This window comes from Mauremys mutica, chromosome 5 (genome assembly GCF_020497125.1).
Source record: "Mauremys mutica isolate MM-2020 ecotype Southern chromosome 5, ASM2049712v1, whole genome shotgun sequence".
NCBI lineage: Eukaryota > Metazoa > Chordata > Testudines > Geoemydidae > Mauremys > Mauremys mutica.
In genome coordinates this window covers 13,299,016-13,319,109 of record NC_059076.1, presented here as the reverse complement: position 1 = coordinate 13,319,109, position 20,094 = coordinate 13,299,016, and the positions used below count along the sequence as shown (strand labels likewise).

General features: G+C 44.4%; 2 protein-coding genes across 2 annotated transcripts in view; one reads left to right on the top strand and one right to left on the bottom strand.

Annotated features, from left to right (window-relative positions):
- Nucleotides 1–762: 762 nt before the first annotated feature.
- Nucleotides 763–20,094, top strand: part of SMIM18 (small integral membrane protein 18) — a 54,195-nt gene continuing 34,863 nt past the window's right edge. Inside the window, exons 1-3 of the mRNA XM_045017843.1 lie at nt 763–823; nt 16,694–16,746; nt 16,958–17,071. The gene's annotated coding sequence lies outside the window, so the exon portion shown is untranslated. The remainder of the gene's footprint in view (nt 824–16,693; nt 16,747–16,957; nt 17,072–20,094) is intronic.
- Nucleotides 4,616–20,094, bottom strand: part of GTF2E2 (general transcription factor IIE subunit 2) — a 62,743-nt gene continuing 47,264 nt past the window's right edge. The window contains exons 6-8 of the mRNA XM_045017836.1: nt 17,260–17,353; nt 6,505–6,620; nt 4,616–5,473 (exon numbers count right to left, since the gene is read on the bottom strand). Of these exons, the coding sequence (XP_044873771.1) occupies nt 5,354–5,473; nt 6,505–6,620; nt 17,260–17,353 (330 nt within the window). The 3' untranslated portion in view covers nt 4,616–5,353. The remainder of the gene's footprint in view (nt 5,474–6,504; nt 6,621–17,259; nt 17,354–20,094) is intronic.

Below are 20,094 nucleotides of genomic sequence, written 5' to 3'. Positions count from 1 at the left end.
GACAGTGGCCAATGCCAGGTGCTCCAGAGGGAGTGAACCTAACAGGCAACGATCAAGTGATCTCTCTCCTGCCATCCATCTCCATCCTCTGACGAACAGAGGCTAGGGACACCATTCTTACCCATCCTAGCTAATAGCCATTTATGGACTTCGCCACCATGAATTTATCCAGTTCTCTTTTAAACACTGTTATAGTCCTAGCCTTCACAACCTCCTCAGGTAAGGAGTTCCACAAGTTGACTGTGCACTGCGTGAAGAAGAACTTCCTTTTATTTGTTTTAAACCTGCTGCCTATTAATTTCATTTGGCGACCCCTAGTTCTTGTATTATGGGAATAAGTAAATAACTTTTCCTTATTCACTTTCTCCACATCACTCATGATTTTATATATCTCTATCATATCCCCCCCTTAGTCTCCTCTTTTCCAAGCTGAAGAGTCCTAGCCTCTTTAATCTTTCCTCATATGGGACCCTCTCCAAACCCCTAATCATTTTAGTTGCCCTTTTCTGAACCTTTTCTAGTGCTAGAATATCTTTTTTGAGGTGAGGAGACCACATCTGTACACAGTATTTGAGATGTGGGCGTACCATGGATTTATATAAGGGCAATAATATACTCTCAGTCTTATTCTCTATCCCCTTTTTAATGATTCCTAACATCCTGTTTGCTTTTTTGACCACCTCTGCACACTGCGTGGACATCTTCAGAGAACTATCCACGATGACTCCAAGATCTTTTTCCTGTTCTTTACATTCCAGAAAATAAAACGGAGATTCAGGCTGTTCTAAGAATTGTGAGGTGGGACCTTACAGAAGAGGTGATGGTACGTCTGTCATTTTCTCTATTGCAGTCGTTCTCAACCAGAGGTCCGGAGCAGGTTTCAGGGGGAGCATGGCTGGCGTCAGGCTCGCTAGGGCCCAGAGTGGAAAGCTGAAGCCCCACTGCATGGGACTGCAACCTGTGGCCCTGAGCCCCACCACCAGGGGCTGAACTGAAGCCTGAGCAAGTTAGCTTTGTGGTGCCCTGGGCAACTGCCCTGCTTGTTACGTCCTGACACCGACCCCGGCTTTTAGATGCAGAAAAACAGTTGCGGCACAGCTGGGCCATGGTGGTGGACCATAAATTCCAAAGGTCGGGGTAGGGGAAAATCATGATCCAGACCAGAAGCTCCACCAATACCCCCTATTTAAATTATATTTTCTAAGAGCTGTAAGCGGGGGAATGGTCCTATTATTGTGAGGAACTCTCCTGGCTTATACATTCCCCCAGTGGAATTGGCTAGTGAAGGGATCCGAGTCCTCACTCCCACTCCCTTTACCAAGAGCCCTGCCTGACCTCGAGGGCTCCCCTTCCTCCCTGCCGTGTGGCAGAGTCTTCATAACCCTGACAGGGCTGGGCCCAGGATTCCTGGGGGGCTCGACCCCCAACCTTGCCGTGGTCACTCAGGACAGGGGTTAGGGTGTGCCCACTCCGGGGTGCTCTCTTCACACCGGACGCTTCCCTGACCCATTACATACAGTTCAAAGCAAATACAATGTATTAAACAGCAACCAATAAAAGAAGGAAGAATGGAAAGCTTAGAGGAGAGACGTAACCCCGCTCTGGGGCGGGGGGCACTGCAGCCAGCGTCTCTGGGGCACAAGGGCAGTTCAGTCTGTTCCCCACACGTCCCAGCCCCCTGCCCAGGCCCTGGCTGTGCTGCAGGGACGCTGCGGGATGGACACTTGCTCTGGCGGTGGCCACACGCCCTCAGGCTCTAGGTGGCAGGATCCTTCTTCCCAGCATCGCCCCCCCCGACTCCCATTGGGGTCACAACCCCCCAAGTCTGGCCTCTTGCCTGGGGGCGTCTCCCTCTGCCCCGGGTCCCCCTCGCTCTCCCCAGCTGCTCACCGCACCCGGCTCCAGCTCCTCTGCCTCCAGCCCTCCCTGGGCTGCTCCTCGGGCTCTGCTCCCAGCCCAGCTCAGGCGGCCGCGCTCTCCTTAGCTCCGCCCGGGCAGCTCCAGCTCACACGGAGAACCGGGACCCTGGACTCCCTCATTGGCCTCCCTGCCCTGTCAATCAGGCTGACCTGGAGCATTGGCCCCTCCCCATTGGCCTTGGGGACTGTCCCTATAGCTTGGTGCGCTGAACGAGACATGTTGTGGGGATTATTTTCCTAGGGTCCCATGCCCCCCTCCCCTCCCTATATTAACTGACAGGGGAGAAATCTAACTGCTCCCATAAATTGCACATCTCTGAGCCAAAGAACACAACAATCTAATTCAGCAAGTGATTCTTCTATTAAGAACATAAGAACGGCCGTACCGGGTCAGACCAAAGGTCCATCTAGCCCAGTATCTGTCTACCGACAGTGGCCAATGCCAGGTGCCCCAGAGGGAGTGAACCTAACAGGCAATGATCAAATGATCTCTCTCCTGCCATTCATCTCCATCCTTTGATGAATAGAGGCTAGGGACACCATTCTATTGAAATGTCAGACTTCTTTCCCATGCACTCCTGGTCCGAGTTAACAGAAGGATTAGGATGGCAAACGGGACTGAAGAAGTGCAGAGGGGAATACATGGGTGGATGGAGCAACAAGGGGAAAGAGACTGGGGAAATAGAGGAGGGAGAGTAAGGGGAATGGGGAAATGGAACGGGAGGGGACAGGAGGGGAGTGGGGAAAGGGACAAGGAGGGACAGGGTGAAAGGGGGGTGGAAATCACTGGTATGTGTAGCTCAGCATCTCGCCCTGGTCCTCTCTCCTGCATTGCTGGCCCACAGGGGGTATGGCCACATCGCTCAGCTCCTGTGCAACTTTCCACAATGTCTTGAGGGGAGAAGAACTGTCTCTCGCACTTCCAGCACCTGGAATGTCAAGTTGTCAGGCTCTGATGACCCCCAGCAGTGACACATGGTGACAATGCAAGGTCTCCCACTGGTACCGATTTTTAAAAGCAGAATTGGAGCCCTCAAGTTGCCAGAGTAACCGCTGACATGAAAGGAACCTCTTATGCTGCCTGTGAGACTTGGAACAGGTGGAAAAACTAAGCAGTCCTTGAAGACTGATGGAGCAACAGACTCTTATAACAAAGAAAAAGAAAGACTCTTACTACCATTCAGCAACTGCCTAAACTGGATAGGACTGACATGTGCAATTCTGTATGTGCTGTGCAGTGTTTAAAATGGCAGCATGATTTTTAAAAGTATGTTTGCGATGGAATCATAAATATTACCTCATACACTATAAATATGCTTCTACACACAAACAAATAATTACTGGCAGCAGAATACTACTGTCATCGTGGGGGGATAAAAATTAATGATTTTTAAAAGTAAGAACACCCCAGATTTTATTGAAATTCTATTTTTTTAAATAAACCTATTTAAAATTAAATTTGATGATATGACATGTTAAAACCTAAACTACTTATATTACAATAATTTAAAATAAATACAAAACCTAATATTAAGCGGTACATGTTTGCTGCCAAGTTTTAAGGAAAGTTAAACCACTGAACTGGTGGAAGTCACTGTGCAATTGGGAGTTAAAAAAGCAGAAAAGCTTGTTTTCCTCTTCTAATATATAAATAAAAACTAGGTGTAAGAGGATGAGATCTACTAGTTCTAAAACCCTGAAGGACCTGGTAACCAGGAACAATCAGTTCAGTTAACCAACTACAGATAATACTCCCCTTGTTTAATAAATCAGCTAGTTTTATATACAAAACATGTTTTGATAAACTTTGATAACCTTTTTTCCATGTATCCAGCACTTTTAAAGTAGTTTTATTTAATTAAAAATTTGTAAAATGCTCTTTTGTGCATTTTATTTAATCTGAATTTCCATCCAAATAGTGTGACACAAATCACAAGTAAATAATTAATAATCATCTAGTAAATAAGGAATGTATCACTCACCTTTTTCTAAGCATCAAAAATGTAAAAATTGAGAATCTGAATAAATGTAAGTTAAGCTATATAATTACTTTAATAAACGTGTATAGTAACTGCTGGGTTAGCAAGAAGCAGCACCACATTTGTGTAAAGGCTATGTTTAGTTACAAATAATATGATTTACCGGTTACCAACCAACAAGAATCAACCTTTCTTTAGGAAAATAACAAAAAAATATAAATGCAAAACACAATTAAAACTGATGAGTTAAATGAAGGTTTAACTGCTTGCTGATTTAGATCAGTGATTTAAACTGTTTTGATTTCAAATAGTCCACCCTGTCTGTCATCCTTACTGTTTAACTTTGAGAAGAGTGACTGCTACCCCCTAAGGTGCAGAGCATCTGCTGCTCACTTGTGATTCCATAAAAAAAAACAGACTAGTGTTAATTGCCCTCCCATTCATTATAAGTTAGCCAAACTGTCTATATCCCACTGGTAAGTCTCACAGGAGTAAACACATACCTATAGAATCTTGTGCATATTTACATTTAGGGTGTTATTTTTATCCAAGAAGAATAATAAAAGGCATTAGCCCAGAACAATGAAAACTGAACCAATATGGATTTTTTAATTCAAAAAACTCCTATCCTTCAGCTTGTGAAGGAAAATGTGACGTCACAACAGATGTTGGTTATCCCTTAACTCAGTTTGTCTCTGAAGAAGAAATGTACTGATGCCAGTTTTATAGGCTTTATTTTTTAAAAAACACCTGTCCCTTTTAGTAATACATTGTCATTTTATTTCTTGTCTGACCCTTTTAGCCCATAACACAGAATTGTGCAATGCATGTGCCTCCACCACAACGTCATCAGCAGTATCCCGAGGGCAATTTCTGATTAGCATTGTGAGGTTGCAGCCCCATTTCCAGCACGCAGCCTGGTGGGAATTCTGGTGGTGTATTTCCATGCCAAAGCCTCAGACAACATCAACTTTCATTAAAGCTCAATGGCAAAGCAAAGAAGAAATATACAAACGGTGAATGAGCTTGCCTCTTTAAAGAAATGCTTCTGCAATGATGTATGTTCTCTTGGAACAAATAAAATGAATATTGTATTCACCTCTACCTGCAAACCCACTCTAAAGCAATACGAGAAAAATCCCCTTTAAATAATTGAGAAGCACAGTGAAGCATTTACCAGGAGCTCTAGGTTAACATGCTCTGCATCTTTGCCTAGTGGCAAGAGGCTGTCCTTCCAGACCTCTTCCAAAGTCACAGTTCCTGTTAGCTAATTAAATTAAAATAAAACTCTACATTTGGTAATTTGTACTTGCTCTTAAACAGAACTGTTTCAACTTGACGGTTGCAGGGATGGGGACACACCACATTACTATATACAGTCAGTGTTCAAGCAAACATTGAACTCCAGCGACGAAGAGCCTGTATAAAAAAGCATGTTTTTTCCAGAACCAAACTTCACTGCTTGCCAGGAACAACATCTGAGTAATCCTTCAGTACTCCAGCCAAATGGTCATTGTGAGTCTTAAACCGCCGTTTCTTCTGAGAAGCAGGTTTCTTCCTCCTCTGAATAGGAGCCTAAAAGGAGAAGGGAACAGTATTCACAAGGCTGCCACCCAGGTGTACAAGGATCGGACATTCTTACAGAATTCAACATTATTCACTGAAGTCTGAAATGTTGTAGTAAAACAGTGCTCCAGTGGGGAAAGCAGCAGATTATTTCTAGAAATAAGTGACGGCACTTTCTCAACTTGTACAAAATGTCACTTGTTTTAAATATCTGCAGTGAGTACTGGGTGTATGGAATATTCCCCTCTGTTTTGAGCACCCATAGCAGAGTCAATATGTCTATACAGAATATACTGTACACTGCATAGAAAATATTACATATGCTCTATACATCTACACAACGTGTGGCCAGTGACAATACTGATTATTCCCAACGAGTTTATATTTAACATCCCAGGGGACTGGTATGAACCTGTGGCAACAGCTATGTGGTGACAGGCACCAAAACACCGAGTGTGGAGATGAACAAAAACCAGGGACAAATTCTTTCTTCACTACCACATTAAAAATCATTCCACGGAAAGGTTGAGAGCAGAGCTGTAATATGCCATATATGAATTAATGTCAAAAGTCTATTTTACAGTCGACGGGGCCTTTATGGAGAGCTCATAGCTAGGTTCTGATCTCCACACAAAAACACTGGTATCTGATCCCCAGCCTTTGTGGTGGGGTTGACGACATGCTTTGTATCAATACTCAAGTTGGCTAGCTGGGAAAAAACCTTCTCCCCACCATTTTAACCGACTTCACCATCCCACAACTGGACGGTACAGCTTTTAGAAAAAGCAACTTGTAAAGCTGCAGTGGCTTTTTACTGTTCCCCCTCCTCCTCGATGCCTTTTGGATTACACGAATCTAACCATGAACTCATAAAAGCTGTAAGAGGTCATAGTGCTATAGTGGAAATCTTTAGGTCCAGCCCCACATAAGCAAGAGTGAATATGCGCCATCCCATTTCACTGATTCTTTTCCAGTGGAACTAATATTGTGGGAGCTCAGGAAAAGACCCATTGGAAAGATTTGTGATTTATAACTCTTACTATTTTCTTTGGTCCAGCTTCCTGCATGGAAGAAATACCCTGTCGTTTCAGATACTCTTCTATTTTCTCCTCATCCATAGAATCCACAGGAATGCTCCTCCACAGCTTCTGAAATTCTAAAATGCCAAACAAAACACTCATTCCATAGTCTGGCGAATGATGCATAGGTAAAAAACCATCTGATTCATGGACAATATGAATATGCAAACATCAACTGCCCAACACTCCTCCATATCATTCTATGACAACACAGATACCAGAAGTCTGATTGCAAACCACAGTATCACAGAATGAGCACACAGTTAGCCACTCTGAAAATGCCAGCTGGATTTCTGAGAGAAAAGATGTTAAATTATAAAGGTCAGTTGAAACTGACTTCTGTGCTGACTACACCCCAGAGCCTGGCTAGTGGGGAGCACTCTGCAGGCAAGACAACATTTTAATATTAACTCAGTAATGATTTTAGCCTTTTGCTTGGCATGTATGCTGCTCTTTAGATCTTCAATGTGCTTTACAAACCTCAGTTCAAAATATCCTGATGACCCATTAACTCCAGCCAGAGACAGCAGCTTAATTTTCTGAGATTCGGCTGCCATTATCACAGGAGACTTGTCAGCCTCCTACTCTAATTTATTGAAGATTTGAGACATTTACTGCATCAATCTGCTGGATGATATTACCACTATAATATAAACAATGTCATACAGTTAATGGATTTCTAAAGTCCTTCCTGTGTTAGAGAGAGAAAAGCTACCTAAGAACCGTGGAAGCAGGAAAAAAAGAACAGAGGAGCAAAGTCTTAATTGCAGCAGCTGTCATCCACACTGAAAACACTGTGCATCACGTAAAGTTTCATGGATTCTCTGGAATGCCTTATCCACAAAGCGACTGGTACAATCCCACCTCCCTTCATTCCATGGGCATTAAGTTAGATATACGCTGTCAGCAGGTTTGACTAACAAACCATAAATAAAACACAAGGCATACAATGCTGTGTAAGACTAGATTTTTTGAATTTCCAGATACATTTAATATACAGTTGTCAAAACAACTGCAGCTCATATGTCCTCAAGAAGTTATTTTACGCAGTATGGTTTAAAGCCTTGATGCTGGTAAACACCCACTGACATTACCTGCTTGAGACACACTGGCTCCATTAGCACTTACTTTGTTTAACTCCAGAACACAGTTGCTTTGGGAAAAAAAAGGCTTATAGCACTTTATAAATTCAGTTACTGAAACATGAACGTTTCTGTTAAAAGACTACATCACACGCTGCTCAGTATCAGTTTTCTTTCTTTTCCCCACCAATAAAAAAGGAACTATTTTAAGCTTTCCACAAAACAAAGATAAGGAGTTTTAACAATACAAAATAACTGTTTCTGATCATGTCACCCGTGACAACTGGACTGGTAGCATGATCAGCTTAATTTCAAAGCAATCCTCCTTTCTGTCAGTGGGATGAAGACGCCCACCACAAATGGACTGGCTTTAACTTGAAAAAGTCATTTCTGACACTGCCCTGAAAATGCATTTCAGTAAAATTTCTCTTATTTCTTCCATGTATTTTTTTCAAAGCAGTAATCACTGTCATACCGGAGGCTGAAGCTGATGACTGTACTTATTACAGCCCTCACAAGTTGTACCTACTCCCCTACCCATTAATTAAAATTGAAATCCTCTGTCCCTTCTTTCCCAGACTGTAGCCAAGATCACTTATTTTTTGCAAGAATTACTTCCACAGTCTAGGTCCATCTCCTGGAAAGGGTCCTGTCTCCTATGTCTATGAGACTCTTCCACTGGTCGACACTGCTCCCACTACAGACTTCTGGGGGACACCACTATTTACCCCTCTCCATTCTGAAAACTGACCCTTTACTCCTACCCTTTGTTTCCTATCTTTTAGCTGGTTATTGAGCTTATTGAGCTCATCCCATGACTGCTTATTTTGCTTAAAAGCCTTCGTTGAGGGCCCTTGGCAAAGGCTTTCTGAAAGTCCAAGTATGCTATATCTGCTGCTGGATCACCCTTCTCCACATGTTTGTTGATCCCCCTCCAAGAATTGTAATAGATTGGTGAGGCATGATTTCCCTTTACAAAAGCCATGTTAACTCTCCCTTAACAAATCTTGTTCATCTATATGTCTGACAACTCTGTTGAAAGGAATTACTTTCAACTATCAGAGGGGTAGCTGTGTTAGTCTGGATCTATAAAAGCAGCAAAGAGTCCTGTGGCATCTTATAGACTAACACGTATTGGAGCATGAGCTTTCGTGGGTGAATACTCACTTCGTCAGATGCAATTCACCCATGAAAGCTTATGCTCCAATACGTCTGTTAGTCTATAAGGTGCCACAGGACTCTTTGCTAGTTTCAACTAATTTGCCTGGTACTGAAGTTAGACTTAGCAACCTGTAATTGCAAGGATCACCTCTGGAGCATTTTTAAACAATTGGAGTCACATTAGCTATCCTCCAGTCATCTGGTACAGAAGCGGATTTAAGTGATAGGTTACATACCACACTTAGTAGTTCTGTAATTTTATATCTGAGTTCCTTCAGAACTCTTGGGTGAATACCATCTGGTCCTGATATATTACTGCTTAATCTATCTATTTGTTCCAAAACCCCCTCTACTGACACCTCAGTGTGGGACAGTTCCTCAGAAAACATGATCTCCTAATCCCCATAACTTAACTAGTGAGGCTCTGATGATGTCAGTAATGGGCACTCATTTCTGGAATTCAAAAGAATTCTCAATACAAGCCTATTATGGCTGAGAATCCTACCTCTTTTAGGACATGAGGTAAGATGTGTCTCTGGATGTTTCCTATTCCCTTGACAACTGGTACCTTGGCTGGTTGGTACCAGAACCTGGTCTCATTAGGAAAGTGGCGCTGAATGATGTGAACAGGAAAGCAAAGTACTACTCTATTAGAGCTCACGTTCCGTAGACAAGACAAGAGTACAAGTACACAACTTACTAACGGTTGTGCCCAATGATGGATTCTGGTGTATAAGGGTACCAGGGAGAGGAGGAACAGTTAATCATATTATACAATCTTTTCAAGAACAAAGTGAAAAATTAACACTGGAAAATAAACAACTTCTGATGTTCCAAAAATCAAAACAAAAAGTTGGTACCTATGTTTCATTTCTAACCATGATATTTCATGTCTCTATTTTTTTATACCTTGGTTATAACTTCATCCCCATCTTTCTAAAGCAGATGACCAACAAGAATATAAAATAAATTAGAAGTCAACTGTAAAACAAAAATTGACATTGCATGCAAATAGATAATGAATAAATGAATCCGCTTTTGCAGACTGGTTATGTAATATCCTGCAACTCCTTTTAAAACAACATTGCTTTAGAAATCAAATTGCATACAGAGCTATTGTTTGAACTGGATATTTTCATCAGGCTGCTTTTTTTCGTGTTTGTTTGCAGATGGACAGTAGCACCAAAGCATCTCAGAATTCTATTGGAACTATTTAGGACAGTCAGCATTCACAAGCATGCATTCTACTGCAAATAGCAGACACTAATGGATTTGTTTAGTTCTGAACTTACATGAGTAAAGCAGAGAATGAGTACACAGCTATCATCCTTCTGTAGGTCCATATACGCTAACAATTTGGATTTAGGGTGTCACCAAATGGATACAAGAAATATATTCATCGTCTAGTCAGGGAAAAAGGAATCAATGCACCACCAGAAATTAAACTAAACACAACCAGACCTAAAGAAAGCAAGCCATGCTGTTTTACTGGTAGAGAACCATCTTGCTCCCCAACTTTGCAGCTGTAGCAGCTATCAACTAACAACTGGAAACTGCGAGAGCGGAGCCAGGTCTCATGTGTTCTGGTTCTTGTAAAATTCAGGTTAAAACTGGCAAAACCTGAATAACTAGGTTTTTTTAAATCTGGAAATTTTTCAGAGGTTTTCAATAGGAAAAACAAAAATGAAGGGCCCTACCAATCCCACATGTATTTGCATTTTGAAACATATCAGCACTTCCAGTGTTGATAGAAACCTCTTCACAGCTATTTAAGAAGAAAATCCCCCAAAGTACTAAAATCAATACCACCTACACTACACTCAAATGTGAAAGGATGTTATATAGGGGCAGCAATTTCTTAAATGTATTCAATTTCTTTAATAAGTGTATGACTATACTAGCATTTCAGCATTAGTGCATTGAGACCTGAGATCAAAGGAGAAGTGCTTTAACACCCTCCGCAAAAGTGCAAATACTTAGCTTAGCTGCCTGCAGTGCCTGAAATTTGGCATTACTTTTAGAAACCTTTTTTTCCTATATTTTAGAAAGAATTGATTAATTACCCAGGAAATTAAAAAGGAACATGTGCCGTCTCAACCTTCTTTGGCTAATCACATTCCCCCTTTTATGAAGGTCATTTCATAATATAAATTGCCCCAGGGTGGTACAGTGGAGAGGGTAATTTAGGTAAGAATTCTGCACCACCCCAAAACTGCAATAATTCACTAGTTTATCCAAACAACCAGGGAAAGTAATGTAGAAAAGCTTGTTCAAAACGTATTTGAAATCCTTCACTTCTACAGATGGTCTCTAACAAGCCATTGAGAACACATCAACTTAAAATTGTGGAACATCCTTCTGTACAACGGTGCATCCAGGAGCACTGAGTCCACATTCCAGGATAAACTATTCAACAATGAACTATTCAAAAAGTTAATCACCTGCTAGCTCAGGCTGAGTATGCCAACATTTCAGCGTTCGGTTTGGTTTTTTGTTTATAACATCAAGGCTACTTACATGTACATAATTAGCTGAAATATGATGGTAAGCAGAGTAAAACCTGTCTTAAGCAACCACGTATGCAAACAATTTTTGTTGATCCTTTAACAGATGTGGGCTCTCTTAACACTGAGAAGAACTGTAGTCAATACACCTGAGGATACTTTGGGGGCAGTCTCAGGCCAAGAGATTGCCCCAAGAAGAAGCACTCTCTTGTTCAGGTTTCACAGCATCATAGCATGATTGGCTAATAAGCTCTATTTGAATTAAAATGTCAGTTTGGTGATTTAAAAAAAAAAATTATATTGCATAGATGGATCATAAAAGCCATAGATCAGACACCGTTCAGCCTCCCTCCCAGCCAGGGCAGAGTGGAGGGCAGGACAGACATGTCCTTTTTGTATGAATGAAAATATGGGGTTATGCTGCCACCTGTGGATCAAACTTTGTACTACAACTTTATATAATCATAATTTCAGTACTGGTCCATTTATCATACATTTTTAACGCCTAATTGTCAGACATCATCACGGGATCTCAATTAGTTTTAAACTATCTTCCCCCTACCAGTTAAACAGCTTTTCTCAGGAAATATTACCACCACCCATTGGGAGGGTCAAGTGACCTAAAAAGGGGAATAACGGATCTTAGTAAAAAGCTTCTTTTCCAGAAAACTGCTCGGCCCATACATTTTTTAAAATGGTGTCCTATGCTATATATCACTGCGACTCGTGGCCATGCCTTTGCTCTAGCCCAACGTACCAAACGTCTGGAACTTCTCTGTGGTGGAAAGAAGCGTTCAAGGTATTTAGAGCATAAGTAAAAGATTAGAAGGTTTTCTTTTCAGCAGCACCACGGCCACATCCAGCGCAGGTTTAACAGTATTTCCAGCATGCCAGTTGGAGAAAGGGAGAATTCTTCCAGGGGTACTGTATCCATTCCAATCAATTCTCCTTGAAGCCAAACCTTGTTTCTCCCACTCCCTTCTTAGGCAAGGAGCAACAGGCTCAGCTTAATACATGCATAGTTCTTTACACATGGATCGCGTATAGGCCTGAGTGGGTGGAGGGAGTCACTCCCAACTCTTTTCTCTAAATTCACAAATTCTAGCCCTCAAGCCCTCTACAGCCAGTACAGGAATGAGATTCATAGAGTTTAAGGCCAAAAGGGATCATTAGTAAGGCTACAATTTAGTCACAGGGGTTGCGAAAGTCACAGAATCCATGACTTCCAGTGACCTCCATGACTTCAGCCTGCAGCAGATGGGAGTACCCCACTGCTCCTGACCGTCACAGGCGGCAGGGGGACCCCCAGAGCTGCGGATGGCAGGAGTACCCCGCAGCCCCCAGCTCCTGCAGGCGGCGGGGTCCCCTGCAGCTCCCAACCATGGGTAGCGAGGGCCCTTGGAGCTCCAACATCCAACCCGCAGTGGGTAGGGTGACCAGATCACCCAGGTCAAATATCGGGATGCGGGGGGGCGGGGCGGGGGCAGAGGGGGAAAAAATGGCGGCAGAGAAAAAAAAATCCCCCACCCCCGATTCCTCCTCCCTCCGCAAGCGCTGGAGGGAGGCCCGGGAGACTCAGGGGAGCACGGGGCCGGGGTGAGTGTGAGTCCAGCCTGGCCCCGAGCAGGCAGGACTCAGGCGCGGTATCTGGAGGGAGAGTACGGGGTGGCCTGCGGGCCCAGGCAGCGGCTGTTCTCCCCACCTGGGCAGCAGGACTCAGGAGCAGCCGCTGCTGCAGCTCCCACTGCCGCGGGGGGAGGAAGCGGCCGCGGCCAAGCTCGGCAGCTGCGGCTCTGGCGCCCACGAACCCCCCGAGCCCGGGCCTGCTGCGGGGACCCAGCAGGGCGCACGCTGGCTGCGCATACCCAGCCCCTGGCCACTCGCGGCTGGGCTGGCTGCCCAGCTGGTGCAATCCTGCGGGCGGCCTCGGAGTGGGGGCAGCAGGCCCCAGCCCCCCGCATCCCGCTCGGGTCCTGCAGGGGAACGAACGGGACTGGGCTGCCGATGCCTCCGCCACGGGATTGCACCAGCTGGGCAGCCAGCCCAGACGTGACTGGCCAGGGGCTGAGCGCAGTGTGCGCGCTGCCCCGCAGCAGGCCCGGGCTCGGGGGGGTTCGGGCCCGGGCACCAAAGCCGCAGCGCGCCACGTGCTTGGCCACTTCCTCCCCTCACAGCAGTGGGAGCTGCAGCAGCGGCTGCTCCCGAGTCCCCTGCCCAGGTGGGGAGAACAGCCGCCACCTAGCCCCACGGGCCGCCCCCCTACTCTCCCTCCAGGTACCGCGCCCGAGTCCTGCCTGCTCGGGGCCAGGCCAGACTCACACTCACCCCGGCCCCGCACTCCCCTGAGTCTCCTGGGCATGGCATGCTTGGAAAGAGGCGGGGATTTGAGGAGGGAGACAATGGGGCAGTGAGGGGGCGGGGATTTGGGGAAGGATCCAATGGGGGAAGAAGGGGGCGGAGTCGGGGCAGGGGAGGGCGCGAGCCCTTCGGGCTCCGGAGCCTTTGCTTGTTTGTCCAGTGTCCCGACCTAACATTGGTCAGGACGCGGGACAAACAAGCAAATATCGGGACAGTCCCGATAAAATCGGGACGTCTGGTCACCCTAGTAGTGGGTCCCTCAGAGCTCCTAGCCACGTGCACAACTGCCCCACTGCAGGCCGTGTGGGGACCCGCAGATCCCCATTTTGTTACAGATATTTTTAATAAAAGTCACGGGCAGGTCATGGCTTCCATGAATTTTTCTTTATTGCCTGTGACCTGTCTATGACTTTTACTAAAAATATCTGAGACAAAAGCTTAGCCTTAATCAATAGATCATCTAGTCTGACCACCTGGGCCAGGACAGAGATTTTCACTGTTACTCCTGTACTGAGCCCAGTAACTTGTGTTTGGCTAACGCACATCTTCTAGAAAGCCAATGAGTCTTGATTTCAAAAACATCAAGAGACCCACTGGGGTGGCTTGTTCTAATGGTTAATCACTGTTAAAATGTGTGCCTTGTGTCCAATTTGAATTTGTCCGGCTTTAATTTCTAGCTATTGGTTCTTGCTTTGTCTCTCTCTGCTAGATTAAAGAGCTCTTTAGTACTCGGTATTTTCTCCCAGGGAAGGTCACTTCACTGTAATTAAGTCACCTCTCAAAGCTTGATAAACCAAACAGACTGAATTTTTCAAGTGTCTCACTGTGGGGCATTTTCTCCAGCCCTTGAATCATTTTTTCTTTCTTCTCTGCACCCTTGCCAACTTTTCAACATCCCTTTTAAATGTGGACAATGTAAGCAATACTGGTCTCCTCAACGCCTTATACAGAGGTTAAATCAGCTCTCTCCTCCTACTCACGGTCCCTTCTGCTTATATGTCCAAGGATCACATTAGCCCCTTTTGCCACAGCATGGCACTCTGAACTCATGTTGAGTTGCTTATCCACTATAATCATTTTCAGAGTCACTGATTTCTAGGATACCTTTGGAATAGGAGATGGTAAGGCTTGAATTCCTTGATCCTAGATGTGTAACTCTGCATTAAAATGCATTTAGTTTGAATGGGCCCAACTTACTAAGCCATCCAGATCACTCCGTACTGACTGTCCTGCACTGTTCCCTCTGATTTTTTCCACTCATGTGCAGAATGAATTTTGTTATGTGCACCAATATGGAGGTGATGTGTGACACAACCCTGTCACATAACAAAATTCAGGTGGTGGGGGTGGGGCCGAGGGGTTCGAAGTCTGGAAGGGAGCTCAGGGCCGGGGCAGAGGGTTTGGGTGCGGGGGGGGGGGGCGAGGGCTCCGGCTGGGGGTGCAGGCTCTGGGGTGGGGCCAGGGATGAGGGGTCAGGGCCGGGGCAGAGGGTTTGGGTGCAGGGGGGGGTGAGGGCTCCGGCTGGGGGTGCAGGCTCTGGGGTGGGGCCAGGGATGAGGGGTCAGGGCCGGGGCAGAAGGTTGGGCTCCGGCTGGGGATGCAGGCTCTGGGGTGGGGCCAGGGATGAGGAGCTCAGGGCTGGGGCAGAGAGTTTGGGTTTCTACGTTGGGGTCCCTAGTGTAAATGGGCTGCTGGGGTTTTCAGCACTGGGTCATACAGACCTCTTTTGAACAGGAGTAGCTGACACGGTGCTCATTCTCAATTAGCGAGCCACCTGCCCTCGGGTTTCCAACATTGCAACTATTGGTGGAGCTGAACAGTGCTAGCAATGGTGGGAAACGAATTCCCTGTGGTAGGCAAGGCTGAAAGGCCTATATCTTTGCCTGCCAGGCATGGTTTGGGTTGAAAATTTAAAGACAAAAAAAGGAAAACATGGAACTTAAGTCTCAGACTCACACCAAAATTTGGAGAGAGCTACAGTTTTCTTATGTCTTAGGTGATGCAACTTCTAAAACCTCTTCCCAGAATAAAGCTATTACTGAAAGTGTAAATGTAGCCTGCAAGGACTCAATCTACAATATGCATTTTCACTTGCTGCATTCTCTTCAAAGATCAATGAATGGCTCACTATACATTTGCTCAACATATTCAACTTTTGTTTATTGCTTTAATGGTCCTGTGAATAAATTAAATTCAAAGTTCAGTGTAAAACTGTTTTCATTTCTTCTAACGTAAGATGCTATCTTAGGCACTATTGTACTATATGAATAGCTCCTCTGAAGATAAATTTTCAACATAATTTAATTAATCTTCATCATCTGGTGCAAATCTGACATGTAACCATTTCTCCTGCTGTACCAAAAGAGACCTGAAGTTGCCAAGAGTAGAACAAATGCTACTTTGGCAATTGCTGCACGCACTGTTGTTGCAGCTGTGATGGTCCCAGGATATTAGAGACACAAGGTGGGTGAATTTCTGTTGGAGAGAGAGACAAGCTATCGAGCTTGCACAGAGCTCTCCTTCGTTATGGCAAGTACATCATCTGAAAGTATCCTCCGCAAAGCCTCACCCCCCGCCCCACCGGCACCCAAACCTTGTGCGAATGCCTTAGGATACAGTCTGTAATGACATGACCACACACTACTTGTCCCACAGGACCCTGCCTCATTGAGTGCACAGAACGGAGACACACTTAGCCACGGGGTTGCACAGCTATTTGCCAGACAGCAAAGGAATCCCCAGGAATCCTGGGCTCAGTTCTGTGTTCTGGAGAGGAGTGTGCTCTAGTAGTTATTGTCCCTTCCGATCCCGGAGTCCCCCACCCCGTCCCTCTTCCCTTATTCTGTCCCCTGCCCTCTGCTCTTCATGCCCAGCTCCTATCCGCCCACCGCACAACTCTTGACTCTGCCCTCTCCTGCCTGTTTTCCCCGCTCCCTCGGCTCACACCCATGTCCCTAGGCCGTGGTTCCCCATTCCACTCTCCTAACAAGATCCAGACTTTGGGGCTCATACTCTGCCCTGTTCTGTTCCCTTTGTGCCTATCAGGTGGTGAAAAAGGAGCAGAAGCCATCCACAAGATTTTTGCTGAGGATTACAGAGTAAGTTACTATTTTCAATATAAGAGTTCACTAGTATAGTAGTAGTATTATTTCTTTGCATTGCTGTAATGCATACGAGCCTCAGTCCTGGACCTGAACCCCATTGTGCCAGGTGCTGTGCAAGCCCAGAACAAAAAGACAGTCCCTATCCCTAAGAGCTTACATTCGAAGTATTCAACCTCTTCCATACGGTGACCCTGTGTTTCCACAGAAAAGCTCTGGGACCCTCCTCTCATCTGGCTATAAGGAAAGAAGGATGGATGTGGCCCTCCTGAAACCTGAGATTTGCTATCCAAGGCTGTGAACCCACCTCATCATCTATTAGGTCAGTTGATTTAACAAAACATGCAATTTGAGATAGACTGGGATTTATTTAGTATTTTGATTAATCGAGGTGTCTTAAGAGACCATAATACCTAAAAATTACTTATGTACAGGTGCTTAAAAAAAACAACAAATGAAATATACATGCAGATCAATTACAAGTAGAAAAGTTATAAAGAACACACCTACCTTCATCTACTGTAAACTGACAGCTCTTGTCGTTGTAGAAAAGGATTTTTTTCTTATCAGGACGAGTAATAAAGGTGATCTGGTCCCCTAAAGCCTCAAATGCAAATAGAAAAAAAAAAGTCAAACTACTAGTGTGTATTTCTGGTATTTCCATTTATTCCAATTTTCTGCTGTGTCAGTTAGCTAGGGAGCAGGGAAAAACCTTTAACATTATGTCTGGTAAGATGAACTCTTACTTTGCAGTGAAATATCAGTTTTGAAGGATTATTGTGGCATTAGATTGGCTTCAAAATATGTTTCTGTACCACTCTATCAAAATGTGCCAGGCTATTGAATGATGAGTACATTCCTCAGGAGTAAACCGAGCATCATGGGTGCCTGGCAGAAGAAGGAGACTGAGATACCAATATGATTTTATATGGTCTCTATAAGATCTAGAGCTTATGATTAAGCAGATTCGTGTCTTATGGCTGATATTAAAACTCTAACAGAACTCAATTACAGAGCAGAACCGAGTACAAGCTTGGGGTGCTTACATGGGTGTCTATTTTGATAAAAACAATACATCACATAAAGTATTAAGAAACTGTATGAGACAATGTAACTATCTCATTCTCAGAAATTAAAAACAAACGTAGGAACTTTTAAAAGATTCAGTCCCGAGAAGGAAAGACTATTGCAACTTTTCCACCCACGGTTCTGCAAGGGACGGTGACCTTCAAACCATTCCCCATCTCAACAGAGTGACCTTCCCCAAACTAATCCCAAGGTGAGACAGCTTTGGATTTGTGCATCACTTTGGAAAATTGTGGCTGGCAGCAAGGAGGCAGGACATGTAGAGGCCACTCCTCCTCCATACATTGTCTGTCGCTCAGCGAGGGGGTATAAATTACATCCTTGCCCTCTGCTCCAAAGATCGTTGCCCCTGGGATGAATTTGACAACTACCATCCTAATGCACTTCAAATGCTAATGCAAATTTATTGGCTAATCTATTCTCTGCCAGACAAAAATGGCTTGTGCCCAAACTAACAATACATGACTTCATGGATTTTATTAAGCATCCCCAAAGCACTGACTCTTTTCATTGCCTTAGTGTGTGTCACTTGGTACAATTCCAAATTCCCTATCTGACATAAAAAAGTTCTCTGATTGAATCAAATGGTTCCATTTAATTATAGCCATGAGAAGAATGGGATTTTGGGAGCATTTGCCACGATGGATTTTTGCCACATACAAAGAAGCCATATAAGGAAGCTCAACAATATTTTCCCATATCCTCATTGCTCTTCAACCTGTCAAATGCTGACTGGTATATAGGATGCAAACATGTGAGACCACGAATGAGGGTGAGGAGGATATGCCAATACGGAAGACAGTTCAAAGGATGAAGATGATGATATAAGTGGAAATGACATTGTGACAGGTTCCCCCCGGGGTGCCACTTGGAACTCGGGTACCACTGAGCCCATCTGACCCACCAGCCTGGGCTCCCTTTCTCACTGTGGTGCTGTGATAAGCTGCCACGCTCTCCAAGTCTGCTCTTTCATCAGCCTACACACAGGTAGGGACACACCCAGCTGAGCTTCACACAGATGCTGAGATCAGCTCTGCATGGGAAGGCTCAGCTAAGACACCTCCCAGTTGCTAAGTCACGCACCTCCCCTCTGGAGTGTAAACCCAAAATTATACCGTCTTGTGCTGCACAGGGAACTGTACAGTGTAAGCTCATAAAACTCACCCCTCTCTCAATCCAGAGAGAGAGATGCAACAACTTTCTGCCCCAAGTTATAATTTCCACACACTATATTTAGACAAAACACAAGCAAATTTATTAACTACAAAAGGATAGATTTTAAGTGATTGTAAGTGACAGCAAACAGATCAAAGCAGATTACCTTTGTAAATAAATAAAAAAGCAAACTGAGCTTAACACACTAGATAGGTAGGATATGAATTAGCAAATTCCCTGAGTGATAAACAGGCTGGCAGATTCTTAAGGCACAAGCTGCTTTGGCTTTCCCAGGTTTTCATACAAAGGCTAAAAATCCCTCCAGCCTGGGACCATCACTTCCCACAGTTCAGTCCTTGTCCCTCAGGTGTTTCCTGGTGTGTTGTTGTAGGGAGAGTGAGGTACCATCATGATGTCATTGTCCCCCCTTTTTTTATCTTCTTCCCACTTGCTGGAAAACTCTTTTGCTGTGACCTGGGTCAAACAGTTCCCAGTGTGTAGTGCTACCTCTGAGAGTTTTCCATGGTACACAGTTCCTGGGGTAATCCTTGTGCTTGTGGGCATTTCCTCAGTAAGCCATCAACATTGTTTGGCCTTTATACTGTTGTACCTGAAAGCTCCTTGTGGGTGTTTTCAACCTCACAACACGTTTCAGTAACAGATACATAGCCAAACTTCATAACTTCCCATACGATGATAGCACGTACAATCCAATAAGATACTAATGTCTAGCAGATCAACTTTTAGAATGATACCTCACAAGGCATACTTTGAACAAAACACAACATAATTACATGATAATGGTGAATATTGGGGTGCCAGGGTGTCTCAGACATTCTGGTCAAATGCTGAATACTGTATTATTAGTGATTTATCCATTTTATATTATTGTGGGCTTGATGTGTCACTCGTCAATGTAGTTATGGCAGAACATACAAAATTAGTAGCATTGAAAAAGCTTCAAAAAACCTGGAAAAGACATTTCTATTACATTATGTAGTATTTAGATGACAGGAATGGTTTAATTATATATTATTCTGTAGATTTAGATTTGAAATAGATGTCCTTATGATATCAAAATGCTCCTTTCTGCTTACTAATGAA